Below are 21,539 nucleotides of genomic sequence, written 5' to 3'. Positions count from 1 at the left end.
GGGGATGTCTCACAGTGGCAAACATGGCCTTGTCCCAACTTTTTTGAGATGTGTTGTTGTCATGAAATTTAAAATCACCTAATTTTTCTCTTTAAATGATACATTTTCTCAGTTTAAACATTTGATATGTCATCTGTGTTCTATTCTGAATAAAATATGGAATTTTGAAACTTCCACATCATTGCATTCCGTTTTTATTTACAATTTGTACTTTCTCCCAACTTTTTTGGACTCAGGATTGTAGAAGGTCGCATATTACACATTAAAGGTGACATATTATACCATGGGCGGCACGGTGGTGTAGTGGTTAGCGCTGTTGCCTCACAGCAAGAAGGTTCGAGCCCCGTGGCTGGCGAGGGCCTTTCTGTGCGGAGTTTGCATGTTCTCCTCGTGTCCGCGTGGGTTTCTTCCGGGTGCTCCGGTTTCCCCCACAGTCCAAAGACATGCAGGTTAGGTTAACTGGTGACTCTAAATTGACCGTAGGTGTGAATGTGAGTGTGAATGGTTGTCTGTGTCTATGTGTCAGCCCTGTGATGACCTGGCGACTTGTCCAGGGTGTACCCCGCCTTTCGCCCGTAGTCAGCTGGGATAGGCTCCAGGTTGCCTGCGACCCTGTAGAACAGGATAAAGCGGCTAGAGATAATGAGATGAGATATTATACCACTTTTCCACAAGTTGACGCAGCTCCCTAAGTTCTTAATGAAATGCCTGTGACATGATTTGGTCAAAATACCACAAGGAGAAAACACCACAGCTCCCTTCTCACCCTGTGTAAACAAGTCCTGTTCAAAACTGATTTGCATGCCTGTTCCTTTAAATGATAATGAGCCACTGCTCGCCCCACCCCCCTCTTCCGCTGGCCGTAGCACTTTCTTCATGAATATTCATTCGCAAAGGCCGCGAGTGAAGAAACGCAGATAACAGGGTGGTATAATGCTAATGAGCTCCCCTTGTGACACAGAAAGAGGAGCCGAATCTGAATGGCTAGTTGAAGCACATGTTTTCTGAAATAGGCAGCGCAAAACAAACTGACTGGCTGTCTTATTTCAGAGTTGTTTGGATTCATAGGCACTCCAGATACCTAAATGTATGTGCACAAACACTGAAAAAAAATAGTTTTTCATAATAAATCCCCTTTAAGAGTTTTGATATAGTTGTGCTGAACGTTCTTGGAAATGTATTCACTTTCTGACCATCCACATGAGAGTAAAAACAGCCTGCTTACTCATGTTTTTAGTCCTGATGCACATCTCCAACTTGCACAGTGCTGCTCTGATCACTCAGATCTTTTCTTTTCTTTACATGCATATTTTTTCACTGACTTCATTGGGAAACAGAGCATATAATGAATACCAAAATAGTGATTTCACTATTCAAATACTGGTGCCTCAAACAACTAACTGGGTATCTGAATACCTGTGTACACTTTGGAGTGCCTTTGTTAGCACTTTGGACTTGTCAAAACCACCCATATGGTCTGCATCCCACAGAGAGGCTTGAGGCATTTAGGACACAGCCATTCAGAGACACTCATCCATCTCTCTTCTCCTGTGCCCCTGCCAAGGCACAGCTGCATCGTGTCTCAAAGTAGAGATTTGTACCCAGTTGAACTGCTGAGTTTCTCCAAACCTCTCCGGTCGTGAGCAGGCCACAGGAGGGAGGATGCAGCAGGTCACAGAGAGACTGTTTTTGAATTTTTGTTGAATCTGAGACACTTTATGTGACCTTATATAAATAGCTATGCATTTGCACGAGCTGGTCTCTCTCTCTGTCTCTCACAGAGTGTGATTCTGTTGTCATTGTGACCATCTTTTCCACCAAATATGTCTACATCGGATGGGCAGCACAATGGTGTAGTGGTTAGCACTGTCGCCTCACAGCAAGAAGGTCCTGGATTCGAGCCCAGCAGCCAACGAGGGCCTTTCTGTGCGGAGTTTGCATGTTCTCCCCGTGTCCGTGTGGGTTTCCTCCGGGTGCTCCGGTTTCCCCCACAGTCCAAAGACATGCAGGTTAGGTTAACTGGTGACTCTAAATTGACCGTAGGTGTGAATGTGAGTGTGAATGGTTGTCTGTGTCAGCCCTGCGATGACCTGGCGACTTGTCCAGGGTGTACCCCGCCTTTCGCCCGTAGTCAGCTGGGATAGGCTCCAGCTGGCCTGCGACCCTGTACAGGATAAGCGGCTACAGATAATAGATGGATGTCTACATCGGACATGAAAAGTGATCCATTGTGGCATGTGGGATATTTCGCCCTCACGTTCTCTATTCTTATGTGTCTCTTTTTCTCTCTGAGGAAAAAACAGTTTAACAGCCCTATTTGTGTATGTATGTGTGTGTGAGCACATGAGGGAAGGAGAAATAAGTAAGAGCCAGTCCAACACAAACCTGATAGTTAAAAATGGTTGTTTACACCCGCAGTAAAGGAAATCCCTTAAACCCCCTGCTAGGTGGCGCAGGAGACAAGAATGATTATCTAAAAACAAATTTAAAACATAAGAGGCATGAGGAAGACATGAGCTCTGAATAAAAATTTCCAGAGCTTATCTGATTCTTGATGAATATGAAGGAAAAAAGCCTTATCGTGCCATTTACGTGGGGCCGCATTGTGCTTCAGTCTGCTTGTTTGCTGGACTTATCACAGCTGTTTGGGGGATGATGATGACAAGGTGAGAAAAACCAAGCTGTTCCGGGAAGAGAAGGGCATCATGATGACGCAGGTGCAGAAAGCAATCAAACCTCTATCAACAGCGAGAATCGAGCAGATGTTTAATCTGCTTTTAGTGTGCCTGAGCTGAATAGAAAACACACTCGCACACAATCAACAGGGTGTCAGGCACTGGGTGCTCAAGAAGAGACTTTTGTATCAGATCCAGTAGTGTGTGTGTGTGTGTGTGTGTGTGTGTGTGTGTGTGTGTGTGTGTGTGTGTGTGTCCGTCCCTCATTCAACTAGCTTTCATCTCCACCATTACACCTCCACACCCACAATAATGTTCATATCACAAGGTTTTGTTCTCTTCTGTTGTTTTTATGGTTATAGTTTCGTGCTCATAAGGATACATGACACACATATAATATCTTAATGACTGATATAAGCCTAATATTTCAATTAAATAAACATTTCTGTGACTTAAAGTATGAGGTCATGCAAACTAACAGAATGTTAACTAAAGTCACTTCGGTCCAAGTCCAAGTTGAATGTCTTGATCATAACAGTCCATGAAATAGGTAGATATGAAAAAACAAACAAACCAAGAAGTTTATGTCCAACAAGATATTTTTACATTATTATGATATACGGTACATACTTATCACATATAGTATATACTATTTATCTTACGTATACGTATTACAATATCATTGACTGTGCTCAATAACAGCAGAATCTCACCATGTCTCAACCCAAGCATGAAGTCGAACTTAATCCCATCATGTAAATGAGCCATATTCCTTAGTTTATCCATTCTCTGCATACCGTCTCCTCCTTCAAACATGAGTTTCACCTTATAGCCTAACAATAGAAATTATCATGCTATAATGTGAATGATTATCCATACGGGACACTTTTCGATGGAATAAAAACGCGTTCTATTCCCTTCTAGCAGGTTTCATTCATTTGGTTTGACAGCATGCAATATCATTAGCGTATCGCTTACCCTATGCGTATTACGTCACTCTACCCAATAGAGAATGAGCGTTGAAGATGGTTTACAATATTGCATGGTTGTCAAGACAATATGATGTCACACGTCAGAGATGTAAAACTTCTGCGCTAGCGAGTGACTGTGACAATTTGTAAACAAACATGGCTGCCAGGTTTGCTTTGTTAAATATGGAAGATTTTGAGAGAATTTTGAAAGAGAAAGACGCGCTGAACACCAGAAAGGAATGTATATGTATAGCATGATACTGAACTCGTCTTCGACTTGTTCAATATCATGCTAGCTCAGTGGAATATATCTGATATACCACTCAACACCAGCCAATATTATTTAAATGTTTCACCTTATAACAAGATGAGTTATCACATTATAACATGCAACTTTTAATGTTATAACAATAATGTATCACATTATGATAATAGTATATTTTTATAACAAGAGAAGTTTCTTGTTATAACATGATACGTTTGTATGTCATAATAACATGAAAATATCTTGTTAAAACAATAAATAATAAAGATTTCATGTTATAATGCGGGCGGCACAGTGGTGTAGTGGTTAGCGCTGTCGCCTCACAGCAAGAAGGTCCGGGTTCAAGCCCCGTGGCCGGCGAGGGCCTTTCTGTGTGGAGTTTGCATGTTCTCCCCGTGTCCGTGTGGGTTTCCTCCGGGTGCTCCAGTTTCCCCCACAGTCCAAAGACATGCAGGTTACGGTAGGTTAACTGGTGACTCTAAATTGACCGTAGGTGTGAGTGTGAATGGTTGTCTGTGTCTATGTGTCAGCCCTGTGATGACCTGGCGACTTGTCCAGGGTGTACCCCGCCTTTCGCCCGTAGTCAGCTGGGATAGGCTCCAGCTTGCCTGCGACCCTGTAGAACAGGATAAAGCGGCTAGAGATAATGAGATGAGATGAGATGTTATAATGCGATACTGATCCTGTTTGTTTGTTTGTTTGTTTTCTGGCATGGCAGCAATACGTTTCTGTATTCAGCAGTACGCTTCTTGTCATGCCTGAAAGTCTAATGTAGAAAGTCTAATGCAGTGCACTGACAGAATCCCAGGATGCAATGTGGTAGGATAGGGAATAAACAATGTGCCTCAGGACCCCATAATGCAGTTTGTCGGGAATACTTTACATTTTACATGCAGAGTACAGACTACATCTCTGGCAGAAAGGGTAGAGAAATTATTTATTTTGCTATTTATACTATTCCTATTTATATTATTGTTATTATTTTTGTTGTTTTTATACTAGCAATTATATTTTTTCTATTCCAGTTGGTTTCTGATGCAGTATTCCTAACGTTTGGGCAGTACTACTTTAGTTTTCCTTTGTTTCTTGTTCAGTTTTATTGTACAGTGATAAAGTACAATATGTGCTCGTAAAGCGTCGCTTATTCAGGTTATTATAGCTAGGAAAACTAGCTATAATAACCTGAATAAGCGATGCTTTACGAGCACATATTGTACTTTATCACTGGGCAGTATTCTTACTCCTATAACATATATGCTGTCCTCTACATATCCTGCTGCCTCTCCATTATCTCCTCCATCTCTCTCTCTTTTTCTCTCTCAATCAGTTCTCTCACATTCTCATTCAAAGCCAAGATGGATTCAAGCACATCCAGGTCTTTCTCTTCATTCCTCTCCTCCATGTTCAAAGTCTCAGTAAAGCCACTTCAGTATACAGTAGCTGTGATAGCAGATATCCTGCACTGGTTTGCACCCCATTAATAGTTAATACACCAGCCACTATGACAACTGCAAACTCCTCAGACTGGAGGATAAAGGGAGGCAGGGCTTTTAAAGGATATGGGACATGAAACATAAAAGCACGCTATATCAGTTTCTTTCCATTAAAAATATGAATTAATTGCATCAACAAATACAAAATCATCTATTAAATTCAGCAAAATCGTTATATTCGTGATGATTATATGGCATTTCTGCTCGACTTCTGATATGCATTTTTTGCAACCGGAAGAGCTGCTGTCACGTGATCATACGTAACAAAAACTTTCAGGCACAGCACAAGCGGGTAGATGAATGGAGAAGTGGATGACAAGAAAATTGTTTTTATAGTCTTTAAAGTACATTGGACATCATACATTGGACATCATGGTGTATTGTGCTGCTTATGGTTGCAATAATTCCAATGGGAAATGCCCTGGAGTAAGTTTTTTTGCATTCCCCAAGGACCCGAAGCTGAGGAAAGTGCGGGCTCACCTGCGCATGCGCAGTAGGCTTCGTGCATGCGCAGTAGGCTTGGTAGGACAAATCCAAGAGGTAGGATAACTTTACAGAACACCTGTTGAAAAAAACTTTGCACCTACTGTTTCCCACAAACTGTGTTCGGACCATTTCACTGAGGATTCTTTCAACATTAATACTCAGGTACTGAGCGATATTAATTCATGAAACATGAAGTATAAGGATGAGAAAAAAAAACAGTTTAAATCGGGAAGCTGTGCACATTTGCGCCAGGCTGCACAAATGTGCGCAGCTTCCCGATTTAAACTGTTTTTTTCTCATCCTTATACTTCATGTTTCATGAATTAAGATCGCTATATATATATATTTTTAAATCGGATCTGCACAATTCAGCCGTGAAAAGGCGGCATCCGCCGAAAGGCGCGCTGTTTGCATCCCTGCACGGAGGCCAGGGGACAGGGCAGGAATATTTTTGTTGATATGAGTGATCCGGTGCGATTTCGCGACCCCCCTGTTGAAGACCTCTGCACTAAGCGACTGAAAGCCGAGGTAAGGATTAGTATTATAATTTTGGGTGTATCAATTATTGATTATCATAATTCTGACTCGTTTCGCCATTTTGAATGTTTTCATCTCGGACTCTGGAAGCATTGTATCTCAATCAATCTCGAAAAATATCAGCAAAAAAAAAAACTAGCTTGCAACGGACTTTAGCTAGATCTATGATGAACTTTCAATGTATGATACAAAAATAATACTTCTTTCAACAGATCATTAGCCTTTGAGCAGAATTGTTTTTAACTTACCAGGAAGTGTTATCGAGCCGACCGCTTTCAGTTTCATGAGGGCTGAATGAACTCTCACTCTCAGAATCATCTGACCCGTCAGAGTAAAGACAAGATCCATGTTCATGTGAATTTCCAGCTATCGGTTCGAATTGATAGGGTCTAACTTCACATCTCTGTGAAACATCGGGAATGTCACTGTCGATGGTGTCCATTTCGGTAACCTGTTTATATTAGATTCCCAAGCGCTGGCTCCTTGGAAAGTTTTTGTTGCGTCACGGGTCACGTGACCACCTAGCTCATTAACGAATCCTTGTTTTACGCTGATGTATAAAAAAACTTGAATAATGTGATGATTTTCACATTTTTGACGCCCTGCAGTGATTTAGATGGCATTTCTTATGTCCTTTATACATAATTATACCCAGAAAAAAATCCATGTCCCATATCCTTTAACCACTCTCTCAGTCACTCACCTGAACATATACACACTCCAACGCTCCAAATGACAGACCAGATCACACCTCCTGAAAGCCAGTCAAACTCCTGTGTACATCTCTGTTAAATCCACATCTAAGCTCACACATAAAACTGTAAGTAAACAGGAAGAAATGCTAAAAAGGTTTTATTCGGAGTGACTCGGTTTCTGTGCGTCTTCCTTTCTGCTCCCCTATCCACTGGCTTTCTCTCTCTCTCCCTCTATCTCTCTTTCTCACAAGCACAGCCTTCATCACCTTTTCCACATGTCACACAGGGTTGCAACCAGGTGTTGTTATGGTGATGAGAGGTCGTTGCTAGCCGTACAGTCGGCGGTGCTCTTTAGTCTGTGATAGCCATTTTTCACCTTTCCTACTGTATTCTCAGTGACAGTAAAATAGCAGTCCAATGTTCGGTAACCTTCTAAATGTCAGCTGACACATGTTCTTGTCTTTGTGGTAAGCCAAACACTGCTAACACACACACACACACAGAGAGAGAGAGAGAGAGAGAGAGAGAGAGAGAGAGAGCACTGCCTGACTGGATTGTATCCAAAAGTTGTGTTTGTATAACAAGACACAACTGGAAGGAAAATTCATGTCTAGACTACATTATCATTCTGCCGTGTAATATGAGTGGGTATTATCTCAGGAGGTAATATCCTATTTCATCGGAAGTGTCTCTTATTTCTATGCTGTTTGAGGTCATGAGTCATTTCAGTTTGTACTACAGTGCTCTGGAATTCTTAACTGTGATTGATCAGCAGGTGTTGATTCATTTTCATTGAGAGCAGCTCTGACAGTAGCGCTGGCTGTAATTCAAATGATATTTACATTAATGCACTTGTTCTAATATGTTATCATTGCTCGAGTAACAGCCAATTCACAGGGGCTTGCATGGCGGAAGTTCTACATGATCTAAGATGAATGCGAATTTATTAAAAATGATATAGTGTATAGTATAGTTATCGATATGGTGATATTCTCAGTATTTTTGGAAGGAGTCTCCAGTGTTAACGCTAACATTCAGAGGTAAAGCAAAAAACAGAGGCTGGTGAGGAAACAACTGTTTATAGTTGTTATAAGTAACAGGAACTGACTTTTTTCTCACTTGTTCTTGTAAATGGATAAAAAGTACAATGCATTGTGGTTAAATATCAAACAAATAATCTAATCATTTGCAAATTCATCTCATCTCATTATCTGTAGCCGCTTTATCCTGTTCTACAGGGTCGCAGGCAAGCTGGAGCCTATCCCAGCTGACTAAGGGCGAAAGGTGGGGTACACCCTGGACAAGTCGCCAGGTCATCACAGGGCCGACACATAGACACAGACAACCATTCACACTCACATTCACACCTACGCTCAATTTAGAGTCACCAGTTAACCTAACCTGCATGTCTTTGGACTGTGGGGGAAACCGGAGCACCCGGAGGAAACCCACGCGGACACGGGGCTCAAACCCGGACCTTCTTGCTGTGAGGCGACAGCGCTAACCACTACACCACCGTGCCGCCCTCATTGGCAAATTGCCATGTTTTAATCCTTATGTAACAAACAGAGTGGTTATACTTCATAACTCAGGGGTATTGTTTGGATGTGGTAAGGTGTGGTGTTACTTTACTGTGCTTTGGAACAGAATAATCAACATAATAAATGTTACCTGTGCCAAGCCTTTTTGCCTTGCACTTCTTACAGCTTGCTTGTAAGTGTCTTGTTTGTTTTAGAAAACTTTTGATGGCTGCTGGATGGTCAGGAATGAAACCGTTGAAAACTTTATTTTGAGACGTGCTCTGTGAATATAGCTCCTCATATACAAATATAGGTGTCGGTAAAAAATCAGGAACCAGTGAGTGTACCAAGAAGCAGTATCTCTATCCTTTCAACCAATGTTAATGCGATATTTCTCCTGTAAAGAAAAATAATTACATATAAAAATAACATGAAGTAAAAGAAACTGAGTTAAAGTTAAGAAAGAAGCAATAATGTTTGCCCCATCATGCTGCTGTGCAGTTTGGAAGCCTGTTGAGTAAATGTTTTCTAGTTTTGTTCAGAGCACTGCTGTTCCAGCCTGGTCTCCTCTTGTGAGGCAGAGATGATATCAGAGAAAGGCGACCTGGTTAAACAGAGGACAGATGGAAACAGTGCAGCTTTGTTGGTGCATTGTGATGATATCAGTAGAGATGAGAGACACAAGTCTGAAGGTGTCGCACTCAGACACGGGCAGGAGGACAGAGAAAGAGTGAGATGAGAAAGGAATAAAAATAGGGTCAGAGAGAAACAGGCAAGAGGAGAGATTTTTGTAATTTGTTTTTAAAGCAAGAGAGTGAAGACATACTACTACTACAAATAATAATAATAATAGGTGGCACGGTGGTGTAGTGGTTAGCGCTGTTGCCTCACAACAAGAAGGTCCTGGGTTCGAGCCCCGGGGCCGGCGAGGGCCTTTCTGTGCGGAGTTTGCATGTTCTCCCCGTGTCCGCGTGGGTTTCCTCCGGGTGCTCCGGTTTCCCCCACAGTCCAAAGACATGCAGGTTAGGTTAACTGGTGACTCTAAATTGACCGTAGGTGTGAATGTGAGTGTGAATGGTTGTCTGTGTCTATGTGTCAGCCCTGTGATGACCTGGCGACTTGTCCAGGGTGTACCCCGCCTTTCGCCTGTAGTCAGCTGGGATAGGCTCCAGCTTGTCCGTGACCCTGCACAGGATAAGCGGTTATGGATAATGGATGGATGTATTACTATCATTATTAATAATAATAATAGTAGTAGTAGTGGTATAGATTTATGATTTACTGGTTTACTGACTAATTCTAACTGAATGAAATACAAAATGATAGATCAAATAGAGTAACCCCTTAAATGCCCAGGACATGTTCTCAGTCCTCACTCTTGTATATAGCTTCACTGTAGTTGCTTAATAATTTACAGAATTAAATGCTTCAAGATCAATAACTGAATAATAAGATGAAATGTTAAGCTGGTTAATGTTAAGAAAGCAGTTATTACGAAGAGAAAAGGTACTCAAGAACTCTAAGGTTTTCAGGCTAAACAATTCAAAAACAGCTTTAATTGTGACTGTTGCTTTAGTGTTGTTGTTGTTTTTTAAGCCAAGTTATCTGAGCCAGCTGTAAGTCAGTAAATAAACTGATGTGTCAGGAATGTTATTGTTTTGAGCAGCACTTCAGTGGTGAAGGGGAGGATGTGTCAAACATAATTACATAGTGGAGTAGGCTGAAGATGTTGGCCCACTCTGACACCACCATGTGTCATTCACTTGTATTTATTACTGTTACAGGAAGAGCAGCAGCTGGAAGAGGTGGCAGGTTCGAGTTCATCCTCTCTGTTTAACTCTGCTCTCTGGCATCATCGCAGCAGGAATGTCCTTACTGCCAAAGCAGTTTTTCCAAATTTACCACAGCTGACAAATACAAGTTTAAACACCAACCAATTATACACTACTTCACCCAGTTAAAATAAAGAGCAATAAGGAACATTAAAGACAGTTTCCACTTCCACGCATTAAGATTGTACACACACTAAGCAGGCCATGACATTACTGGGTGATTGTGTGTATACGGTATCCACCTGGAGCCAGTAGTGCTGCTATGACGGGGAGTTGAATTGCAGGATGACTGGGTGATGTGATTCTCTGTTAGAAAGGACAGTCCTTGCTGTATTCATCAAGACTCTCAGAATTAATAATGAGAGAGAGAGAGTTTTATCCTGTATACCGGTTAGCTGTAAAATCTTCCAATTCACATATACATATTAATACTCCCGTGGAACTGAGATCTGTGGCTTTATCATTTGCAGTTTCATCAGTCACACCGGTGAAACCTGGCATGCACGTAGGCATATTGTTTACTGTTTCTTGCCGAGTGGCAAGAAATAAACACTACTGTTAATGGTGTGTACAACCCCGATTCCAAAAAAGTTGGAACAAAGTACAAATTATAAATAAAAACGGAATGCAATGATGTGGAAGTTTCAAAATTCCATATTTTATTCAGAATAGAACATAGATGACATATCAAATGTTTAAAATGAGAAAATGTATCATTTACAGAGAAAAATTAGGTGATTTTAAATTTCATGACAACAACACATCTCAAAAAAGTTGGGACAAGGCCATGTTTACCACTGTGAGACATCCCCTTTTCTCTTTACAACAGTCTGTAAACGTCTGGGGACTGAGGAGACAAGTTGCTCAAGTTTAGGGATAGGAATGTTAACCCATTCTTGTCTAATGTAGGATTCTAGTTGCTCAACTGTCTTAGGTCTTTTTTGTCATATCTTCCGTTTTATGATGCGCCAAATGTTTTCTATGGGTGAAAGATCTGGACTGCAGGCTGGTCAGTTCAGTACCCGGACCCTTCTTCTACGCAGCCATGATGCTGTAATTGATGCAGTATGTGGTTTGGCATTGTCATGTTGGAAAATGCAAGGTCTTCCCTGAAAGAGACGTCATCTGGATGGGAGCATATGTTGCTCTAGAACCTGGATCTACCTTTCAGCATTGATGGTGTCTTTCCAGATGTGTAAGCTGCCCATGCCACACGCACTAATGCAACCCCATACCATCAGAGATGCAGGCTTCTGAACTGAGCGCTGATAACAACTCGGGTCGTCCTTCTCCTCTTTAGTCCGAATGACACGGCGTCCCTGATTTCCATAAAGAACTTCAAATTTTGATTCGTCTGACCACAGAACAGTTTTCCACTTTGCCACAGTCCATTTTAAATGAGCCTTGGCCCAGAGAAAACGTCTGCGCTTCTGGATCATGTTTAGATACGGCTTCTTCTTTGAACTATAGAGTTTTAGCTGGCAACGGCGGATGGCACGGTGAATTGTGTTCACAGATAATGTTCTCTGGAAATATTCCTGAGTCCATTTTGTGATTTCCAATACAGAAGCATGCCTGTATGTGATGCAGTGCCGTCTAAGGGCCTGAAGATCACGGGCACCCAGTATGGTTTTCCAGCCTTGACCCTTACGCACAGAGATTCTTCCAGATTCTCTGAATCTTTTGATGATGTTATGCACTGTAGATGATGATATGTTCAAACTCTTTGCAATTTTACACTGTCGAACTCCTTTCTGATATTGCTCCACTATTTGTCGGCGCAGAATTAGGGGGATTGGTGATCCTCTTCCCATCTTTACTTCTGAGAGCCGCTGCCACTCCAAGATGCTCTTTTTATACCCAGTCATGTTAATGACCTATTGCCAATTGACCTAATGAGTTGCAATTTGGTCCTCCAGCTGTTTCTTTTTTGTACATTTAACTTTTCCAGCCTCTTATTGCCCCTGTCCCAACTTTTTTGAGATGTGTTGCTGTCATGAAATTTCAAATGAGCCAATATTTGGCATGAAATTTCAAAATGTCTTACTTTTGACATTTGATATGTTGTCTATGTTCTATTGTGAGTACAATATCAGTTTTTGAGATTTGTAAATTATTGCATTCCGTTTTTATTTACAATTTGTACTTTGTCCCAACTTTTTGGGAATCGGGGTTGTATAATGCCATGTAATGTGGGTTTCCTCCGGGTGCTCTAGTTCCCCCACAGTCCAAAGACATGCGGTTAGGTTAATATGGGATGGCCTTGGGCTGAGGTGCCCATGAGCGAGGCACTTGGCTCCCAACTGCTCCCCGGGTACTGTTAGCATGGCTGCCTACTGCTCTGGGTATGTGTGTGTGCTCATTGCTCATGTGTGTGCGCGTGTGTGTGTTCACTGCTTCAGATGGGTTAACTGCAGAGAGGAAATTTCACAAGTGTGTGATGAATAAAGTTGTGCTTTCTTTCTTTCTTTCTTTCTTTCTTTCTTTCTTTCTTTCTTTCTTTCTTTCCTATACACAATAACGGTGCTTATTTAACTGATCTGCACTGCTGCACTGCTCCTAGGAAAAGCTGCGAGGCAGCAATATGTGTGTACTGTCATGTTCTGCATGACACACACATAACAAAAATTCTGTAATTCCTGTCTGTATGGTCACTAAACCAGCTCGTTATTATTTGTCATTATTTGTCTGTTGCTCTAAGGTGCTCACTTTGCACATCTGCAGTTTGACAACTCCGAACTCACTCAGATGCTCTTAACACTCATATACTCTCCTTTTCCTGTATTAGGAATGTTTATAACTTGCTGTTACTTGTATGTGTAAGAGTAGGAGAAAAATTACATCATTCTCAGAATATTTGAACAGTTACAGTATGATTGATTTACTAGTGGGAGAGGCTTGATGAACCGCTTCCCGAATCTGGTAAGCAGAAGGGAACACAGTTTGATATCAGAATTACCCCCTTTCCATCAGCGCAATCTAGGTGTTAGTTCTGGACTGGCGCTAGTGCCAGATCAGAGTTGGTTCAACTTGCAATCCTTCTAAGAACTGCTTTGCCTTTCCACAAACTAGAGAGCCACATTATTATTATGTCACTGTATACATCTGTATGTCTCCACTTTTCCAGTAACGCTAGTACCAAGCACTACTGGATCAGGCAAACTAGATGCTACACTAGCTCTGTTTTTTTTTTAAATGGCAGTCACAAAGTTTTACTTGGTCTTGTTGGTCACGATAACCCCACCCCCAGGCCCTGACGTAAGCAGTCTTGGTTCTAGACCAGCAAAATGCCGGTCCCACTCTCGAACCAGTTTTCCTGGCCAAGAGCCAGTTCTTTGGCTGTTGAAATACAAAGAACTGGTTCAAGGGTCGCCACTGGCTCCGAACCAGCTCTTGACCTGCTTGAGTTGAAAAGGGGTAAATGAGGACCTGGCGCTGAGATTTGTTTGTTTATGTGCTTGTTTGTTTGTTTCTACAGCTATCAATAGCTACACTATATGGCCAAATGTTTGTGGACACCTGACCATTAGACCCATATGTCCTTGTTAAACATCCCCTTCCAAAGTTGTTCCTCCCTTTGCTGTTATAACAATCTCCACTCATCTGGGAAGGTTTTCCACCAGATTTTTGAAAGTGGCTGTAGGAATTTCTGCCCATTCCAGCCACAAGAGTATTAGAGATATCAGGCAGTGATGCTGGCTGAGAAGCCTGGGGTGTCCCAGTTCATCCCAAAGGTGTTCAGTGGGGTTGCGGTCAGGGATCTGTGCAGGCCACTCAAGTTTTTCCACACTAACCTTGGCAAACCATGCCTTTATGGACCTCTGAGGGGCACTGTTATGATGAAACAGGGTTGGCCCCCTTAGTTCCAGTAAAGGGAAAATGTAACTACAGCATACAAAGACATTCTATACTATATATGTATGTATCTATAATAAATTCCCATGTTTCCTCTATGACAGTGCAGGACGCATGCTTTTTCAATCAGATACTTGTGTAAAGGGCGGCACGGTGGTGTAGGGGTTAGCGCTGTCACCTCACAGCAAGAAGGTCCGCGTTCAAGCCCCATGGCTGGCGAGGGCCTTTCTGTGCGGAGTTTGCATGTTCTCCCCGTGTCCGCGTGGGTTTCCTCCGGGTGCTCCGGTTTCCCCCACAGTCCAAAGACATGCAGGTTAGGTTAACTGGTGACTCTAAATTGAGCGTAGGTGTGAATGTGAGTGTGAATGGTTGTCTGTGTCTATGTGTCAGCCCTGTGATGACCTGGCGACTTGTCCAGGGTGTACCCCATCTTTCGCCCGTAGTCAGCTGGGATAGGCTCCAGCTTGCCTGCGACCCTGTAGAACAGGATAAAGCGGCTAGAGATGATGAGATGAGATGATACTTGTGTCACACACTGATATGATCATCTCATCTCATCTCATTATCTCTAGCCGCTTTATCCTTCTACAGGGTCGCAGGCAAGCTGGAGCCTATCCCAGCTGACTACGGGCGAAAGGCAGGGTACACCCTGGACAAGTCGCCAGGTCATCACAGGGCTGACACATAGACACAGACAACCATTCACACTCACATTCACACCTACGGTCAATTTAGAGTCACCAGTTAACCTAACCTGCATGTCTTTGGGGGAAACCGGAGCACCCGGAGGAAACCCACGCGGACACGGGGAGAACATGCAAACTCCTCACAGAAAGGCCCTTGCCGGCCCCGGGGCTCGAACCCAGGACCTTCTTGCTGTGAGGCGACAGCGCTAACCACTACACCACCGTGCCGCCCTGATATGATCATATTACTGAAAAATGAATTTATACAAGGATGAATTTATACATGGTGGTGTAGTGGTTAGCACTGTCACCTCACAGCAAGAAGGTTCTGGATTCAAGCCCAGTGGGCCTTTCTGTGTGGAGTTTGCATGTTCTCCCCGTGTCCGCGTGGGTTTCCTCCGGGTGCTCCGGTTTCCCCCACAGTCCAAAGACATGCAGGTTAGGTTAACTGGTGGCTCTAAATTGACCGTAGGTGTGAATGTGAGTGTGAATGGTTGTTTATCTCTATGTGTCAGCCCTGCGATGATCTGTCGACTTATCCAGGGTGTACCCCGCCTCTCACCCATAGTCAGCTGGGATAGGCTCCAGCTTGCCAGTGACCCTGCACAGGATAGATGGTTATGGATAATGGATGGATGGATGAAGTTATACAAAAAGACATCTTAATATTGTGGCATATCCAAATATAATTAAGCATTTATAGGATCAACCTGTCACAGCTTTTTGTAGAATTTGATGGAAGCATCCATCATTTTGTTTGCCAAGTTCTCTGGATTTGCACATTAAAATGGATTACTGCTGCATGTAGGAGCAGGAAAGATACTTTTTCCAGTGCAAGAGGCAAGATCTAGTTGTAAATTGCAGAAACTCAGGCTTCATAGAAGAATCAATGGCCAGTGATCCAGGCCTGTAAGGTGGTTGTTCTGCATTCACCTCACGTGATGGATGCTGGGGAATCAGCATAGTCTCCCAGTTGCAAATCCGAGAGAATTTGTATGAACTTCATTCCGATGAAATCCAGCAAATTTATTCTTATTTGATATAGTGGCTACAAGATTAAGATACAGTCCCTTTGGGCTAGTTAACCTATCCTGTAAATCTTACTTTTGCACGAGACAAAGACACTTATACTTGCTTACTGTGTCCTTATTGGCGGCACGGTGGTGTAGTGGTTAGCGCTGTCGCCTCACAGCAAGAAGGTCCGGGTTCAAGCCCCGTGGCTGGCGAGGGCCTTCCTGTGTGGAGTTTGCATGTTCTCCCCGTGTCTGCGTGGGTTTCCTCCGGGTGCTCCGGTTTCCCCCACAGTCCAAAGACATGCAGATTAGGTTAACTGGTGACTCTAAATTGAGCGTAGGTGTGAATGTGAGTGTGAATGGTTGTCTGTGTCTATGTGTCAGCCCTGTGATGACCTGGCGACTTGTCCAGGGTGTACCCCGCCTTTCGCCCGTAGTCAGCTGGGATAGACTCCAGCTTGTCCGTGACCCTGCACAGGATAAGCGGTGATGGATAATGGATAGACGTGTCCTTATTTCCTTTCTTACTTATTTTTTCTTACTTGCTTATTTACTATCAGCAACTGCATACAAAGTAAACTTACCACTTCCCCTAATTGAGATCGTGCTTGTGTTACACTGCTGAAAAAGTAGATGAAAGGATAGAAATCCTCCAGTCTGCCAACTACATTGAAGTGCCACTTAGCAGACTTTAGCTTGTATTTGTGTACAGGCGCAAACTTAATTTAGTGGTATAACACTGGCATGCTTCTAATTTGCTTGGGTTTTTCCCATTCTCTTGTGGTGGAGTAGCACAACCTGGGATATGATTTCAGAATTTGCTGGCAAAGTGGTATTTTTCAACCTGCTTTGGTCTAAAATTGCTAGTGCTTATTGAGACTAGCTAGTTCAAACACACTTCCAAACTGGCATTTTTCTGACTTCAAACACAGGTTTAAACGCTGTGTGATTTCCTACAGCTTGGTTTTGTAAATGAACACACTGTTTTTGTCACCCACATCAGCATAAATAGGCTCATTCAACCGCTGTACTGGAGGAATAAACACCATTCTTCCAAAAGAAATTTGCTCGGTTGGTGTTTTGTTGGTGGTGGTGGAGAATGCTGTCGAACGCATCACTCCAAAATCTCCCATAGATGTTCATTTGGGTTCATCTGGAGACTTTGAAGACCATAGCATATGATTTACATTATTTTCATGAATCAAACCTTTCAGTGAGCCCTCGTGTCCTGTAGGATGGGGGCCGTGTAATCCTAGCAGAGATCACTCCCAACAGAATAGAAATGTTTCATCATAGGACAAGCATAATCAGAAGAATTTTGTATTAATTTGCAGTGCCATGTCGCTCTAAAATATCAAGTGGACCCAAACCATGCCAGCAAAATGAGCAAATGCCTCTCACAGGAAAACAGATCCACTGCTTATTTCTTTCATTTGTCACTAGTCTGTACTGACTTTTGACTTTGTTTTATGTCATTATATACAGTAGTATATCAGAAAGAGATGACATGTATGAATTGATGGGTTGCTTGCTGTTGCATGTTGCTGATACCTGTGTACTATGTAGTCCTCCCTCGGTGTCTGAAAAGGTTGGTTCTCCTCTATGATGTTGTGTATGAGTGGTGAAGAGGGCAGGCGGCAGCGCATGCGGTGTGGCAGTGAACTGCACATCTCCCATGTCCTAGAATTGGTGGCAGCACCTCCTTTCTTTTTTCGAGGCAGGGTGCCATGGATAGAGATTCCCTGATAGCTGGTGGAAGGCACCTCAGTCATGCCAGAGCTCAGCAGGTCCATGGAGGAGGCCAATGTGCACTGGCGGCTCATGTGCAGGTTCCTGGGCAGGCTGGCGAACTTCCCTTCGGCCATCATTCTCAGTTCTGTGGAAAACAGTGAAGAAAACAACACATGGCATAACAACAAGTCATGAATCATTCCAGTCAGGATTAGATGTCTGTCAGTCTGAAACCACAATCAGGTAAAGCATCTGCTTTACATTTCCTGCATTGGTTGGAATATAATGGGTTATCTGAGGAAAGTCTGGTTTTTGTGGCTCTGTTGGAAAAACGTGACTAAGCCGTCTCGGTGTTGGGTGTAATTTCTACTGGTGTTTAACAGGAAGTATGAACAGGTAGTATAGTGTTGATGGATAAGCACATCTAATGTGTATCACAAGAAGGCCACACTAGTACTGTGCTTTGTTCACCAAAGCAAAAAAAAAAAAAAAAGGAGGTAAATGTCCAAATTATTCTTTACTCCTATTACAGAGCAAATATGGCTGGTTAGAAAGAATCTTTCAGACCACATGAGCAGCACATTTTCTCCAAAAACTGTTTACTTCAGCATTCCGCAGCCTGCCTGTGGGACCACTAATTGGGCATAAAAGTGAGGCCTCTTTGCACTTAACATTACACACGAGATAGACATTTACTTGCAGATCCACAGTCACTGTCTGATAACATCTCGGCACTTGCTCTTGCATATCCAACCACAAAGGCTTTACTCATGCATGTATTTACCAGGATTCACAATACACACTCAGGGTTTGTTTGTCTTCTTGTAAAAAAAAAAGAAAAGCAGAGTTCATCTGATCAGGTTCATGCCATTTGCCTCAGTGCTCTTATGATTAAAGTGCAAATTTTGTACATAAACATCTCATATGAAGTCATGTTCACCTCTACTTTCTAGCTCTGTTTATCCAAATCTTCGCTGAGAATCTCTGCAGTAAACTAGCTAGCTACATTGCAGCAACAACGAGACGATATGAAATGTGTCCCTGGTGTGTTTCTTTCCTTAAATTTATATGCAGTTCACTGATTATCTACACCATGTCAAAGGATCATTTGAATAACTCTGTGGGATTGGACTATAGCTGTAATTAAGATACAACACTCACATCTGACTCTCTGTCCACACGGCAACGGATTCAGGTGAATCTGATAAAATTGTTTATCGTTTCGGCCTGGCGTCCACACGGCACCGGCGTTTTGGGTGCCCCACAACGATATTTTTTGAGAACGGGTTCCAGAGTGGAAAAATCTGGCAACGGCGCCGTTGCGAAGTCGTCTGGATGAGTGGAACGGATTTGTTTACGATGACATCACAACCACATGACTAGAACAAGCAGCACTCTCGCTGTTTTGTATGAACCACTGCATTGCATTCACTTTTGTATACAGCTTTTCTTTTAAATAAACAAGTAACTGAGCCATTTCTTGAATTTCTTTTTTTTATTGGATAAGACTGCTTTTCAAAATGTTCACACACAATAAGAAAATTAAGTTATATAAAACTATGCACACTAATAAAACTAATTTGTACACACAGAAGGCACGATTTCCTCGCGTAGTCGCAGCCATCTTCTTCTTCTTGTGTGTTTGTTCCTGACAGTGCTTCACATAGATGGTGCTTCACACCGGGTAGAAGAAGGGGTTTATGCGCATGCGTCTACTTCTTCTATTGTTCTGGTGTCTCCGATGGGACCGTCTTACAGCTGTGTATTGCATCGTTTTCAGCAAGCATTGCATTGCCATATGTACCTGATATTTTACTGATCCGTTGCCCATGTGGACGCGATGTTTTTTTTAATAAAATCTCGTTGCCGTTGTCGTGTGGATGTAGCCTGAATAACTCACTGTGATTGGTCAATGGCAGCCAATCAACACACAGCATACAACCTACTGGAGGTTTAGATCTCAGGCTTCCATATGAAACAATACAATTTTTAAGACATCCATCCATCCATCCATTATCTGTCACTGCTTATCCTGTCCTACAGGGTCGCAGGCAAGCTGGAGCCTATCCCAACTGACTATGGGTGAGAGGCGGGGTACACCCTGGACAAGTCGCCAGGTCATCACAGGGCTGACACAGAGACACAGACAACCATTCACACTCACATTCACACCTACGGTCAATTTAGAGCCACCGATTAGCCTAATCTGCATGTCTTTGGACTGTGGGGGAAACCAGAGCACCCACAGGAAACCCACGCAGACATGGGGAGAACACGCAAACTCCACACAGAGAGGCCCTCATCGGCCACTGAGCTCGAACCCAGAACCTTCTTGCTGTGAGGCTAACCACTACACCACTGTGCTGCCTATTTGATGATACAGTGAAGCTGATATGATATTTGATACGGTATGATTTTTATTGACAAGTAAACTATTTTATATCTGACAATACCACTGAATCTGTTGTAGTACAATACAGCATGGTTTGATGTAGTAGCTTCTGATTGATTTGTGACTTTGCTTCAACTTTGTTAAGAACCTGGGGTAAGCTCATCATTAATGATGCATATGATGACAGAGAGAAGAACTAGTTTAGCATTAGAGTTATATGCAAATCACTTTCCTGCCTGTTAAGTTATTTATACGTCAGCTTAAAAATATCTAAGTCGAGAACAAGAACAATTTTTATTCATCACACGCTTGTGAAATTCCTCTCTGCATTTAATCCATCTGAAGCAGTGAAGCACACACATGAGCAATGAGCACACACACATACCCAGAGCAGTGGGCAGCCACGCTAACAGCGCCCGGGGAGCAGTTGGGAGTTAGGTGCCTCGCTGAAGGGCACCTCAGCCCAAGGCCGTCCCATATTAACCTAACCGCATGTCTTTGGACTGTGGGGGAAACCGGAGCACCCGGAGGAAACCCACGCAGACACGGGGAGAACATGCAAACTCCACACAGAAAGGCCCTCGCCGGCCGTGAACCTAGAACCTTCTTGCTGTGAGGTGACCGTGCTAAACCACTTACAGTACACCACCGTGCCACCCAAAGTGCCTAAAGTCCTTTCCGCACCATATGGCGCATTAGGCGGCGCCGATCTCCGTTTCCGTAGCCCTCGGCCTCTCGCCTATTACATAGCTAGGGTTACAGTGGGGAGCTGGTCGTCTGGTAACCACGAGACTCCCCACTCACATCTGTATTGCAGCGTGCCTTGCCAGATGGCAGCAGGTACTATTTTTATGATGGTCTTTGGTATGACCCGATCGCGAGTAGAACTCGTGATCTCCCGATAGAGAGGCGGATACGGCTTAAAAATGTGTTTTATTTACATATATTTATTTTTACACACCAGCTAGCGGCACACTATTTTCAGGTACTATTTAGTACAAGATGCAAGGTCTCTTTAAATTTATTCCCTACATCCCCAGTTCGGGTTGAAATGTTGAAAACAAACACAGCGATGTCTGCTTGCATTGATGTACAGAATGTTTCATTTGTTGAGAAGGTGATTAGCAATTTAATAGATATTAATTAATGAGCATTTAGTATCTACTTTGTGAATACCTAATGATGGATAGGTGGCAGAGAACAGACTATATACAGTGAGGTCCAAAAGTCTGAGCTGTCTAGTGAAAATGCTTCTATTTGGCATTCTTTTCTAATTTAATCCAACAATTTTCATTACAACTTCTATTACTGGCAACAGTTTGAGTGAAAAATAAAATCTTTGAAATATTTACATGAATTTCAGAGTTTATTAGAATTTGATATGTCCC

At 42.8% G+C, this 21,539-nt stretch overlaps 1 protein-coding gene across 2 annotated transcripts in view; it reads right to left on the bottom strand.

Annotated features, from left to right (window-relative positions):
• bcar3 (BCAR3 adaptor protein, NSP family member) overlaps positions 1 to 21,539 on the bottom strand; it is a 92,369-nt gene that overhangs the window by 59,262 nt on the left and 11,568 nt on the right. For both annotated transcript variants that reach the window (XM_060932130.1, XM_060932129.1), the window contains exon 2: positions 17,580 to 17,904. In XM_060932130.1, coding sequence (XP_060788113.1) covers positions 17,580 to 17,896 — 317 coding nt within the window. In that variant the 5' untranslated portion in view covers positions 17,897 to 17,904. The remainder of the gene's footprint in view (positions 1 to 17,579; positions 17,905 to 21,539) is intronic.

The sequence above is a fragment of the Neoarius graeffei genome, chromosome 10, assembly GCF_027579695.1.
Source record: "Neoarius graeffei isolate fNeoGra1 chromosome 10, fNeoGra1.pri, whole genome shotgun sequence".
Lineage (NCBI taxonomy): Eukaryota > Metazoa > Chordata > Actinopteri > Siluriformes > Ariidae > Neoarius > Neoarius graeffei.
This window is presented reverse-complemented; position numbering and strand designations above follow the sequence as displayed.